This window comes from Primulina eburnea, chromosome 6 (assembly GCF_022965805.1).
Source record: "Primulina eburnea isolate SZY01 chromosome 6, ASM2296580v1, whole genome shotgun sequence".
NCBI lineage: Eukaryota > Viridiplantae > Streptophyta > Magnoliopsida > Lamiales > Gesneriaceae > Primulina > Primulina eburnea.
The window spans coordinates 34,644,877-34,659,292 of record NC_133106.1 but is presented as its reverse complement, the minus strand read 5'-3'; the positions used below and the strand labels follow the sequence as shown (position 1 = coordinate 34,659,292).

At 43.2% G+C, this 14,416-nt stretch overlaps 1 protein-coding gene across 1 annotated transcript; it reads right to left on the bottom strand.

Moving 5' to 3' along the window:
* Positions 1 to 771: 771 nt before the first annotated feature.
* Positions 772 to 4,307, bottom strand: LOC140834615 (uncharacterized). The gene is made up of 7 exons (XM_073199633.1): positions 4,159 to 4,307; positions 2,762 to 3,226; positions 2,488 to 2,657; positions 2,333 to 2,413; positions 2,161 to 2,236; positions 1,996 to 2,088; positions 772 to 1,238 (listed from the first exon to the last, which is right to left on the bottom strand). The coding sequence occupies exons 2-7, from the start codon at positions 3,207 to 3,209 to the stop codon at positions 1,048 to 1,050; spliced, it is 1,059 nt and encodes a 352-aa protein (XP_073055734.1). The 5' UTR covers positions 3,210 to 3,226; positions 4,159 to 4,307; the 3' UTR covers positions 772 to 1,047.
* Between the last annotated feature and the right edge of the window lie 10,109 nt (positions 4,308 to 14,416).

Genomic DNA, 14,416 nt, shown 5'->3' with positions numbered 1-14,416 from the left:
TTTATTACATAATCTCAAAAAATCAACTAAATATCCCCCAAAAATATTTTTTAAAAGTAATCATGATACCACCTGCATTCGGAACAATCTAATTGATAATTAATAAATAAGGAAAAAACGAAGGCCCGAAATTAATCATTCCGTAACTGCAAATCAACACTATAAATCGACCGTTTTCTTAAAAATTCAACACATAAATGCAGGAAAATGAAGGTTTAGAAGTTGACTCTTGTCAAAGCAGGTGTCGAGATATCAATAAAAAGCAGGTGTCGAGAGCTCTCCAAATATGGTGGTCCATAAACGGGTGGCGAGAGGTCGCGGTACTTGAAAGAGTTGGGGATCGGAAACTGAGCGACAAACGATAGTTTTATTTATATGAGAGAATGAAAACGGTTTATAAATTCAGAAGTCGGCCGAATACTACAAACCGACCGATTTACTAGTTCCCACTCGTTTTGAACCACCGGTGAAAGGCCATCGATTACCGATCGAACCGGTCCAACCAACCAGTAGGTTCTGAAAACACTGCCATATATGTTTATAATTTATAATCAGAGATGAGAATAATTGCTTCACATCTAATGAGCTTTTCTCGTTTCTTAAAAAATTATAATCCTACACAAATTTTCAAGACATGAAGCTCAAATTATTAAAAGTAATATTTGCAAAAACTTATTTTAAATATTTCTCAACTTCTGGACACAAATTTCTAAACATCCAATTGACTAACATCATAAAAACACTTAAAATAAACTCTTAGAAACACTACTTAAAGATTTTAAACATCAAAGTTGAATCTTCATAGAGGTTGCATCAGTATTAACAATAGTAAAAGCCTAATCATCTGCAATTATCGTGTATAAATCCAACGCAGAACCTATTACAGTCACCGAACACCAAAAGTACATTACAGATAAAAGACTGAACAAAAACCCACGGTAACCAACAGGGCACGAACAGTAGCCATAGTCTCGTGAGAAGTGGAGAGTTCAGAGATCGAAAGGATCCATCGGCTTTGTGGTCTTAAACGGAACCTTTTTGAAAGTCCTAACGCCTATTAGTTTCATTTGACCTATAACCAGATGAGCCAGTTCCATCATTAGCACGTGTCTTTATTTGATGAGGCAGGCCTGCTCCACGTCCGTTGTCTGGTTTTAAGCTTCGCACATTACTTGATCTTTCTGTTGAAGGAAGAGCCCAGCCTCCACGATTCTGAGGCCGTTGAGTGCTTCCAGATGCTGAAGTTTCAACAAGAGCGAAGAAGATATGAGTGATAAACTTCTAGGTTATCTAGAGATCATGATCACAAACCACAAATGACAGCAGCCTAACTATGAAGTCAGTGTTCGAATAGCACAAATTGGTAGGTATGAAGAAGACACAAAACACAAGTAAATAATTACAGCATCGAAAGCCTTCTGACCACCATATGAAAAGGATGATAAAATGAAGCAAACCCAAGAGAGGTGTTTGAACGTGTATGCGTAGTATAATTAGTGTAATTTACTATTTATTACTGTAGATGGTCGTATCTCTGTTCTCTACAATTCTGTGGGGCAGTAAAATACGTTGAAGAAACCCCATGTTCGACAGTATAAAGAAAATATTGAAGGGGAAAAATCGCTTGATCATGATAGCTAGATTGGACAATACATATTTGAAAAAAAAAATAGTCATAAAAATACGATTACTTCATGGAAAAATCAGAACCAGAAGCGTAATTATGAGCCAATTAATCAGCAGTTCCCATTGCAATATAAACATCAAAATATAAAAACTTTAATTCAACCAGTGCCCTGTACCGACTGAAAAGATTCAACGTACAGACTAAAAATTATCGCACATAAAAGAGAAAAAAACCTTCTAATAGTAAATTACACATAGAGAAGATATCATTCTGCACCTTGTATATTCTTCACAGCATTTTCACTTCATTCAAAGAACACGCTGAAAAAAAGCTAAAAATGTATAAATGTAAATGTGATAGGAGCTTACCCATAGCATCTTGTAAAGCACGTTTTTCGCTCCACCCAGGAAGATGCTTTTTAGCATTTCCTGACCATGCTTCTTCAAAACCAAAAAGTTCATCTGAGGAAACAAAAGATCAATGGTAATAAGAGACTTAATGGCAACACATCCAACCAAAAAGAATTAAGCTACCTTCATTAAGATTGTGCAGAGTCTGCATTGTGTCCACATGACCGTCAGACGTCAATTTTCGAGTCATGGAATGACCCTAAGGTACAATGCAAAATTTCAACGGACATTTCAGAAGGCGGAATCAATTGAATTCTAGAAGTGCGCAAGACTTCCAAGGATGTAGAAATGGTACCTTTTCATGAATGCCTCTAGAGACCCTATGTGTCGCTTGACCAGTAGAGGAATTAGCTTCTTTAAATTCTTCCAAACTCAACTAAATAAATAGAAGTCAGGTCAACCCTTCAACAAGATTAGGAATGAATTGACATGGCTAGTAACTACACTTACTCCATCACTCCCAGCCCTCCTAGTACTAGCAGACGTGTAATATGCACCATTAGCACCACCATAAGTAACAGTAGAGCTCTGAAAAGAAAAACTTTGTGTTTGAGGTCGTGGCCTTCCATGGTTCAATAGGTTTATATTGTTTTTATGAGCCATATATTTGCCCTTTTTCTCTGCAAGCACAAAAAAAGTAAAGTCACAGTAAGTTATATCAGTCCGTGAACCATAATGATCAACCAAATTGATTGGCATTAAAGAAGCACAAAACACAACATACCATTAGCTTCATCATCTGGATCGTCCACGATAGGCTCTTTGCTTGATCTACCATGCTTCCTAGGATTAACCTTTTTCCCCTCCTTGCTTTCATTTTTGTCTTTCTCGTCATCAGAAGTCAGCTCCTCAATAACTGGTCCTTTGGATTTGTTGGACATGGAAGGCTGATGATCAAGAAACCCAGAAGAATTTTCATTCATAAATGGACCGCCGCTAGGTAAATCCATGAATGGACCTCCAATAGGTAAATTCATGAACGGACTTCCATTAGACCCAAAGAAGCTAGACCCAAATATACTTCCACGGTGTGTGAAGAAGGGGTCATCAAATGGATCCCTACCCCCAAAGAAGCCAGATAGCATACTCCTCTGACCTCCAAAGCCACCAAAACCATTGGAACTACCAAAAGGATCGCCAAAACCAAAGAATGGGTCTCTCCCTCCCTGCATTTTGAACTTGTGCTTCCCTGAAGTAGTAGTTCAAATAAAAAACACAATGAGGCAAAATAACTGAAAATTAGGTGGAGCTCAACACAAGAACCTAATGCAGCACAAAATTCACCAAAAAAGATGCAGTCATTTTTTATTAAAGAAAAAGACGCAACAAACTAAAAGTTCTTAGCAAAAAAACAAAACAAAAATGTTTTTATCAGAGTAAAAAACAATAAATGTTCAACGAATTACAAATGGACTAAGAACAGAATCTACAGTTCAATCAAGCAAAAACCACACTCCTATACAATATGCCTAAGGATGGCATGGGTCATTGTACATACATCGATAGCACACAACAGTCAAAAGCAAAATGATAGCAGATTATTAAAACAGCTGGAACTCTTTAGTCTTTACTACGCATGAAAACAATTTCACTATGTTCTCTTCAGTTTCCTGAATAACTGGAAAATTTCAACGCTTGTTCAAGCCTAGAAAACAGTCATCCTTGAAAGTTGAAACTAATGCAGGGAAGCGATAAAAAAAAATAGAGAGAGATTCAGAGCCTCTCTTCGAGTCATACTCATCTGAAATATGGTTTAAATTCAAGAAATTCGATTCAAGGACCCTAAAAGTGCAAGTTAAGCATCGCGACTCCCTTGATTCTATACAGGAGATCATTACGCAATTTCAAATGCAAAACATTCGTTGAAACCCTAAGTCAGACAACCAAATTCCAGCAGAACTTGAGTTTCCAAGTTACTCTAGAACCATTTAGGTAAACCAAATATATAAATATACAAATCACTCACAGAGATGACGCCAGTTCGCAATCAAATAAAAAAATCGAGAGAAAATATAAACTCTACAACGAAAAAAATAGGTATAAATTCATTCCCGATCGCAAGGAGAACACAAAATTTAAAAACAATTGAATGATCACCGAGTTTTTGAGGAAAAATCGAACCTAGAAATTTGGTGAAATTCCCGAATTTGTAGATCAAATTGAGGATGAAATAAAATGAAGTTATAAAAGATGAATTGGAATGGCTGTCAACCAAAAGCGTACGTTTTATGACGCCCGAGATGAGAAGTGCTGTAAGGAACGTTCTAGACTGCCAGTTGGGCTCTTCTTGGGCTCTTAGAAATGGCCGCCCGCCGCCATTAATTGGGCTTTTAGCCCGCTACTGAGCCTAACTTATATATTTTCTGTGGAACAAGGAAGTAGTATGTCTACGGCTCGGCATGTTTTCGAACATTTTATTTTTCAAAATTATTTTATTACTCCTCGTATAATTAAATTAAATATAATGCAAGTTGTTAAAGTTATGTGTGGAATTTATATATTATTGTGAGTATTTCAATAACTATAATATGTTGATATATCACTGTATGTTAATTTTCGAATTCATAAGCCTAACAGTAACTCAAACATATGTAACCCCTCATGTTTATCCGTTACTTGGGACTCTTCTTTGCCAGAAATAAACATGTGTTTCTCTTAACAAACTCTGAGGTAACGCTTATGTGAATCATGAGACAGGTGAACACAAGAGCCGGCAACATGAATTTAAGTTACATAAACTAAAAGCAAATTTTGATAACACATATTATTAAGTTAGAAATAAGCAAATATATAAAACAAAAATTGCAAAATTCTTCTCTCTGATGGTTATCAAATTTAATTAAATTTGTTCATGCAAAGGTATCCATGGCTATGGCCTAGGGTCACATTAGCTTACAACCAAAACGAGTTATCAATAGTAAGCTGATCAATATGTACATGGATTTATTACTACTGTTTTTATTGCATTGTTGCGTAGCAACAGCACACCTCGAAATCAATGCTGATGCCACCCGGGTCGAACAGTGGAGTCGGGTCGGTAACTCTACCAGGTAAGCTATCAAGAATACGGGAAGAAATATGAGCTAAGACGGCGGACTGGGAAGAAGATTCTTCGTTGACCTTTGAAAGATCTGCCAATAAGAAAAACAACCACGTGAATGGGCGCCGGAGGGGGTCCCCGGCGTGGCCACTCCGATGCTTAAGTCAGCAGGGTACTCAAACAAGAAACCAATGTAGCCAAGTGATGGCTGTGATATTGGTGTGCAATAAATGAGTGTGTTAAATGTTCATTAATATCTGAATGAAGGAATAAATGCAAAACCTGGTATTTATAGTGGAGGAAATAATGATGACCTCGTTTTTTGGGACGTGCGCATTAAATATACTAGGGCGGCTGATTATACCCTATTGTTCTGACATGTCAAATCATGTATTGGTCATATCCCATCTGTCCAGTCACTCATTAATGTTAATAGGTCGGCCGCGTGTATTTCAACATCATTAAATGCCTCCCTCGCTTCGAGATGTCAGAAGAGAAGTCATACCAGAACTCTGGTGCTATGTCCTGAATCAACCACTCGAGAGATGGGCTGTCCTGACCCGGGCATCGCTCATGGGCCTGACCCATGACCCTAGCATTCCCGGGATCAACTGCCCGGGACATATTGGGGTATCATCACTCCTTCCTTAAATAGTCGGGCTAGAGTCTACTCGCTGTCCCGATTAGTCCCTTGTGCCCGGTCAGGAAAGCCATTTTGATACACCTTCTGGACTGAGCATAGCTACACAGACGTCGGTGTATGGTGAAGACTCGCGATGTACATCAATCAATCATACCTCCCACGTTTTTATGTTTTCGAGGATGATTTATCGCAATATTTCGATAGGCGTGTACGTCTTTTCAACTTTCTGGTGCAATTCCCAATGTCCGTCCTGACCGTCTATGTATCCAAAGATTCGACGGTTGTGATTAGCCCCTTGCTATTATAAATATAGCAACATCTTTTTTATTTTTTCCAAGTTACCATTAAATAGTTGGTCACAAGAGTCAAATGGCGAGCTCCAGTAATCCGTCGAATTCAGATATGGAAGAAGTCTCGTGGCGATTAGTTGAGAAGAAGAAAACCGAGATAGAAGATGAAGTGTTCCATAAGATTGTTCGTTACTGGGAGAAACTTCAGAAATTACAACTTCTCCACGAGACCGGAGAAGCTAATGCTTCTAGACTGGTGGTAAAGATGGAGAAGTATCGGGAACGTCTGAACGTGACTGAAGAGGTGAACATCTTCGAGGGTGATTACATCTACCAGCTGATGTTGCTTAAGGAGATGAAAATCCTCTCGGGCATTACAAGCACCGAGGGCTTCCTCAAGTCTTCCCCAAATGAGCTAAGGAAATGGAAAACCATGTGGATACTCTTTGTAGAAGAAGAATACTCCGCTGTAATTAGTAGAAATGCTAGCAAGTGAATAAAGTTATTCTTCTGTTTCATCCTTGCTTTGTATTTTTAAGATCTGGCATGAGTCTTTATTACTGAATACCTGCTGAACAAACCAAACAAAAGTATCCCCACGGTAATGGTTGATCACCGGCTTTGCTTTGAAACATTACGTTGGGCCCTGACAATCTCTTAGAGAGGATACGAAGCTCCAAGGTTTGTGATATCCGGGTAGTCATAATGATGCATGCATTATCATTGAACATTATCTCGGGAAACCTTTCATATTCGGGGTCGTTTTGATAACTGCATCCGCCTTTTGGTCTACCCCACGTAATTTTCGAGGCCCTTAATAATCGCCCACGTGCACTGGTCTTAATGGCTATGATACATTCTCCTTCCCAATAAATGACGGCATGCTTTAATTAACCTTAGGCTCTTCACATTCCCTCATCCCAAACGTCTTTTCCTCCCTTTCCTATAAATAAATTGGTGGATAAGATGCACCCATACCAATCAGAACAATGTCGAGCTCCAGCGACTCCAGCACTTGCAGCAGTGCCATCTCTTCTGTTGGTGTGCAAAGTCAAATCCCAGCGGAGTTACGTCCCTATGTAGAGCTTTTCAAAAAGAATGTCGATGAGTACATTCTGGCCAAAGTCGTATGTACCTGGCATAAGCTTCAATTCATCGGCCTTCTTTATTTGAACGGCACAGTCCTCACTCGTTCTCAAAGGATGGTGACGAGGAAATACAGGCGGGAACTAGGGGTATCCCGCATTGAAGAGTTGCTGACTGACCAAAACCTGCTGCATGCCATGTTGTGGAAGGAATGGCGGCATCTAAATAAGGTCTCGAGCACTGATTCCTTTGTCAATCTTGGCATTCAAGAAGTTACTGACTGGATGGATGAGTGGAAAGGTCGAGTGGCCACTGAAATTTCTGTAATAAGACGCCGACCATTCCCTTAATGAAAATTTAGACAATTAATTCCTGCGTCTTCTTTTAATTCCTTGCAAATGTTTTAACACCAGCTAAACTAATCATCAATCCGAAAACCGAAAAAGGTAGGCCTAAACATATCCGAACGTCGGGTCCCATGCTGTCCGGGCCTTTTAGCCGGGTGATGGGATCCTCTGCTCCCGAGTTACCTCGTAAGAGGCCGGGACTTGGCATGTTTTCTTTCTTGATTGTGATAAAAGGATTCTATCGGGGCGTATTACCTCTTTACCTTTTTCACGCATGGATATAAAAGAATAGTCATATGATAAATCGGTAAGTCCCAATCTGAGTATAGTGGGTATTCCTTCGATAACTTTAGTTCTTCCGGGATCTGAATAAGGCCGAGATATGGCATTATCCCAATCCCTCTCTTCGCTTTTTCAGTCAATCATTGCGCAGTCATAATGATAGAATTCTGATGACGTGTTGTCAGAGCCCGTACGTATTCTCAGCTACCATGGCGCCTCGATTTGAGCAACTGTCTTTTCAATTTTCCCGCCGAATGATGCCGCTCAACTTCCAAGGCTAATCTAGCCCGTCCAATCTATGCTAGATCAACGGCATAAATTCCATCTCTCCCTTATATATAGCGATCCATCGCTTTTTCTAAAAATCACTTGCAAATTTATTCTTCGGCGAAGCCCTGCTTGTTTTCTTCCTCGGTCTTCTCTGTAGATTTCTCCGGCGATCTCTCCGACTATCAACCATCACCCTCAATTCCTCTCAGTAAGTCTCTCTTTTCTGTGTCTTATTTGCTTCTTTTCCATCATGTCCAATTCCACTTCTTCTACCTCTGGCAAAAATGCTAGGGGCCTATCGGAGGACAATTCTCCCACCCCTTCTGACCAGTCTGTTCAGATTCCGAGGGGTATTCCTACTATTCCCTCTCGATCTTTGTCCAAGAAGACTGCTAAAGCGTCTTCTTCCCGACCCCTGGGCTCCCCGAGTAGAGGGAAGGGTAAAATAACAGGGCCCTTCTGGTTTTCTACGGTGTCTTCCACTCTCCGTCCGGGTAGTTTAGGAGACATTCGGTCCCTGGGGGCTATTCCTTCTACTTATGACATTAGGATTCCCGGACCTACTGACCATCCTGATACTCCTCCCCTCGGATACCACGCTTTCTTCCTTGAGCAGCTTAGGAGCGGTCTCCGTTTCCCGGTTCATCATTTCTTTGAAGGAGTTGCTCGATTTTTTAACCTTCCTCTTAATCATCTTCATCCCAATGCTTTTCGTATTATGGCAGCTACTTTTGTTTTGTTCCGCATGAAACTTATTCCCATTAACTCCTCCGTCTTTCACTATTTTTATTCCTGTCGATTTAATGACGGGGTTTTTTCTTTTATGGCCCGGATGCACTATCGGTTTTTAACCGACATCCCTTCTTCTTTGAAGGGATGGAAAACAAAATTTTTCTTTCTTAAATTTCCGACTCTCCCCACCTGTGCTTTGGGGTTTCTTCCTTCCATGCCTAAACAACCTGAGCTTCCCCGAGATTTCAAACTTCTTCCTCCTTTTACCGATGCCTGGGATGCTTTAGGAAAGCAATCCTTCTTATCTTCAGTGCTGATTGGGTCGAACAATCTGGCCTATTACGGGATCGGGTCCCGGCCTGAAGACCCTGTAGATCAGATCATCGACGAGTTTGATCAACCCGGGTCGCAGGCGGGTAAATCGCTTTTCTTGGCTTTTTTTTTTTTTTTTTTTTTCGCAACTTTACCTTGCTGACCCACTGTGTTCTTGATGTAGCCGAAGAAGACATGATCAAAGCAAGCTTTCTAGAGGCTGCTGCTCAGAGGAAAGCGGAGCAAAAGAGGATTAGAGCGGAGAAAAGGGCGAAGGAAGCCCAGGAACAGGAGGAGCGCCGGGCCAGGGAGGCGGCCGAAGCTGGTGAATTGGAAGCACGCCGTGCTAGGGAGGCAGCTGAAGCTCAAGAAACAGAAGAACACAGAGCCAGCGAGGCAGATTTGGCCCGGGAAGCAGAGAGTAATGCCCAAGCAGGGGCCAGTTCTCCCAGGGTGGGGCCTATCTCTTCGGGAGGGGAGGAAGACTCAACTTCCCTGAACCGTCGCAAGAGGAGAGCCACCACGGAGCCACGGGTGGAGACGGTAGTGGTGGAAGATGAGCCCGAGGGGATGACCCCTTCCCCTGCTTTGGCTGATCCTTCTACAGGCACTTCGGCGACGAGGCCTCTGGTTCTACCCAATATTTTTGGGGATACCATCAGTTCAGATCTACTAGGAGTGATCGGGAGCTTCCTCCGACCTGACGAGGTGGCACATCTTCAGGGAATGCACCCTAATATGCTCCTAAGCGAAGGAGCGGCCCGGACCTTCTCGGTAAGTTCATTTTTTTGGGTTCCCTCTCTCTTGCTTCTTCCTTTCTCCTGCAAATTTTCCTGACCTTTTCATTACCAGGGTTTACAAATGTTACTTCATGGGCATGAACGAGTGGCGAAGATAGCCAAGAGAGCTAATGCCCAAACCAAGGCCGCTCAGGGAGCGCATGGTCAGCTCCAAGAGGAAGTAAACCGGATCAGGGAAATTCATGAGAATGTCCTGGCCCGGGAGAAGGCCATTTGGCAACAGCAGATGGATCTGCTTCAGGCAAACTTATCTGTTGTTCGGGCGGAGGCGCAGTCGGCCAGGGCAGAAGCAGAATCCTCCCGGGCTCGTGCCGAGGATTTCGAGGCGATGGCTGCTGAGGCTAGAGAAGGGATGCTGGCTGCCAGAGAAGATGCAGAATACCACCGGGTCCGGGCTGAGGACTTTCAGGCGGCAGTGGCCCTTTTGAGGAAGACCCAGACAGAGCAGATGTCACACTTCCTGAAGTCTTCGGATTTTAAACGAATGCTGGCCAGAAAAGCTTTCCCGTACTTTGAACAAGGCTTTAACAAGTGTTTGGAGCAATTCGAGGAAGCTGGCCTGGTTCCAGCGGATATGGAAGATTTCCCAGATTTGGAGAAGGCTGTTGCATCTCTCCCAGATGATGACAAGGAAGATATGGATAAGCGGGACCCTCCTGCGGAATAAACAACTCTCTTTTTTTTTTTTTTTGTAACCTCTTTCCTCTGATCTATGTATGCATGTTTCTTTTTTTCGATTTTGCTCCCTTTAGAAAAATTTCGTAATTTCGATTGCTAAATGGGATACGGTTTACCCGGGTTGGGTATAAGTCCTAAAAGATAATCCGGGGTACGGGTCCATCCGGCCAGGGTACGGGTCCCTGGGCTTAAAAGATTATCCGGGGTACGGGTCCACCGGGCCAGGGTACGGGTCCCTGGACTTAAAAGATTATCCGGGGTACGGGTCCACCGGGCCAGGGTACGGGTCCCTGGACTTAAAAGATTATCCGGGGTACGGGTCCACCGGGCCAGGGTACGGGTCCCTGGACTTAAAAGATTATCCGGGGTACGGGTCCACCGGGCCAGGGTACGGGTCCCTGGACTTAAAAGATTATCCGGGGTACGGGTCCACCGGGCCAGGGTACGGGTCCCTGGACTTAAAAGATTATCCGGGGTACGGGTCCACCGGGCCAGGGTACGGGTCCCTGGACTTAAAAGAATTCTTTCGAGTAATTTCCTTCATTCAGTGTAGAAATAATAGATACAAATGTTTCTTAAGCATAATACTTCTTTAAATGAAAAGCATTCCATGGTCTTTTAAGAACACGTCCTTGAGGATCTTCGAGATAATAGGCCGTACCAGAACTGACTTTTCTGATTACTTTGAAAGGCCCTTCCCATTTGGCTTCTAGCTTCCCCACATCACCCACCGGTTTAACTTTTTTCATAACCAGATCTCCCACGTGAAAATCACTTCTTCGGACGTGCTTGTTATAGGATTTTATGATCCTGCTGCGATAAGCTTCCATCCGGATGACCGCCCGATCTCTTTTTTCTTCCACAAGGTCGAGCTCCAGGGCTCGAGATAAGTCATTGTTGCTCGAATAGGATTCCACTCGAGTGGAAGATTGCCCGATTTCTACTGGCAAGACTGCTTCAGATCCATAAACCAGACCATATGGGGTTTCCCGAGTAGATGTCCGAGGAGTAGTCCGATAAGCCCATAAGACGCTGGGTAATTCTTCTACCCAATCTTTTCCTTTCCCCTGCAACCGGGCTTTCAAAGCTTGCACGATGATCCTGTTGGTTACCTCTGTCTGGCCATTGGCTTGAGGGTAGGCTACTGAGGTAAAAGATTGCATAATCTTCATTTCCTGACACCAAGAGGTAATCTTTTTTCCTTGGAATTGTCTGCCATTGTCTGAAATCAATTTCCTGGGGATGCCATATCGGCAGACAATGTTTTTCCATAAGAATTTCATGATTTCATCCTCGGTGATTCTTGCCAACGGCTCGGCTTCTACCCATTTAGAAAAATAATCCACAGCTACCAGGAGGAACTTCTTCTGGGCGCGAACTGGCGGAAAGGGACCCACGATGTCCAATCCCCATTGGTCAAAAGGGCATGATGCGGAGATCGGTTGCATGTTAGCAGTTGGGCGGTGGTGGAAATTAGAGTGATGTTGACAACCTTGGCATTTCTGGACGAGCCGGGCAGCATCTTGGTTTACTTGGGGCCACCAAAATCCTGCTAAAATAACCTTCCGCGATAGAGCCGTTCCCCCGAGATGTTCCCCACAACATCCCTCATGTATTTCCCGAAGGACATACTCTGTCTCTTCCCCCGATAGGCACTTGAGTAAGGGGCCCTGAAAGGATCGCCTATATAAAACATCATTTAAAAGGGCAAATCGGGGTACCTGCTTCCTGATCTTTACAGCTTGGGTCCGGTCTTCTGGAAGTTTTCCCTCCTTTATATATTCTATGAGAGGAGTCACCCAAGAGTCTTCTCTCAGCGGGGGTGTTTCTTCTTCAAGCGAGGATACGAGCTTCGAACAATAGAGAATCTCCCGGGTGCTTACTTCTGTCAAGGAAGCCGCCAATTTAGCCAATGTGTCGGCTTCGGTGTTTTCTTCCCGGGGAATCTGTTCGATACTCCAGTCTGTGAAGGATGACGCTTGAGAAGTGATAAGATTCAAGTACTTGAGCATCTTTTCATTCTTAACTTCGTAAGCTCCCTTAATTTGTTGAGTAATCAGCTGGGAGTCGGAATAAATGATGATTCGGGATGCCCCAATCTCTCGGGCAGCACGCAACCCTGCCAAGACAGCTTCGTATTCTGCTTCATTATTCGTGACCCTAAAGTCAATCCTTAAAGCCAATTTAATCCTTTCTTCGAGTGGGGAGATCAAGACGACCCCCACTCCGCATCCTGCTATGTTTGAAGCGCCATCAACAAATACCCTCCACACTTTTTCTTCCTCGGGCTGGATCATTTCTGTTAAGAAATCTGATAGCGCTTGTGCTTTTATTGCAGCCCGGGGTTTATACTCAATATCGTATTCCCCGAGTTCTACAGTCCATTTGATCATCCTCCCCGAGACCTCTGCATGAGTCATAATTCTGCCGAGAGGAGAATTAGTGAGGACCACAATGGGATGTGATAGGAAATACGGTCTCAACTTTCGAGCAGTCATTACCAAAGCTAGAGCAATCTTTTCTAATTCACTGTATCTCATTTCGGCTCCGCGAAGGGCGTGACTGACATAGTAGACAGGCTTCTGATCGGTCCCTTCTTCCTTGACGAGCACGGAACTAACAGCAATTTCGGTGGCTGAGAGATAGACCCACAATTTTTCTCCGGGCTCGGGTTTTGCTAAGACAGGCAATTCAGCCAAGTGTTTTTTCAAATTTTGAAAGGCCTGCTCGCAGTTATCATCCCAGCCGAATTTCTGTGCTTTCCTCAGAACTTGAAAGAAAGGATAGCTACGGTGTGCAGATCGGGAAATGAAGCGTGATAAGGCTGCAATTTTCCCTGTCAGTTTTTGCACATCTCGAACCGACTGAGGAGAGGGCATATCCATGATGGCCCTGATTTTTTCTGGGTTGACTTCGATTCCTCGATCCGTGACCATGAACCCCAAGAATTTGCCACTCTTAACCCCAAACACACATTTGGCCGGGTTAAGTTTTATCCTATACTGCTTCAAAGTGGCGAAGGTTTCGATCAGATCATCGATGAAATGGGCGACTTCTCGGGTTTTAATCAAAATGTCATCCACATATACTTCAATATTTCGGCCTATCTGTTTTTGAAAGACAAGATTCATCAGTCGTTGATATGTAGCCCCTGCATTTTTTAGTCCAAAAGGCATTACAACATAGCAGAAAGTTCCCCCAGACGTGACGAAACTAGCTTTGTCTTGATCTTCTGTAGCTAAAGGGATCTGATGATATCCCTGATATGCATCCAAAAAACTCAAGATTTCACACCCAGAAGTGGAATCGACTAGCTGATCAATCCGAGGGAGTGGGTAACAATCCTTCGGGCAAGCTTTATTCAGATCTCTGAAATCTACGCACATTCTCCATTTCCCAGCAGACTTTGGGACGAGAACTACATTCGATAGCCAAGAAGGGAAATGGACTTCCCTAATTTGTCCAGCCCTCAGCAATGCTTCGACCTGTTTTTCAATTATTTTATCTTTCTCCGGGCCGAAATGTCGCTTTTTTTGCTTAATTGGCCGGGACCCTGGGAGGATATTTAGTCTATGCTCGGCCACTTGGGGCGAGATCCCGGTCAGTTCCTGCTGAGACCAAGCAAAGATATCGGCATTAGTTTTTAAACATTGCAAGAGTTTTACCCGGGTGGTGGCGCAGATGTCCCGAGCTATCCGGATAGTCTTTCCCGACTCGATCTCCACCGATTCTTGCTCTTCTTCCGTCACAAAGTGTACTTCCCCTTCCCGGGCTTCTTCCTGGTGTTCTTTCCCCTTCCCTTCCCTTCTTGCCTTCTTCTGATCAATTCGGACTGTTTCTCCATAACATCTTCGAGAAGAGGGCTGGTCGCCCTTGACTTCTCCGACCTGTCCTTTCAC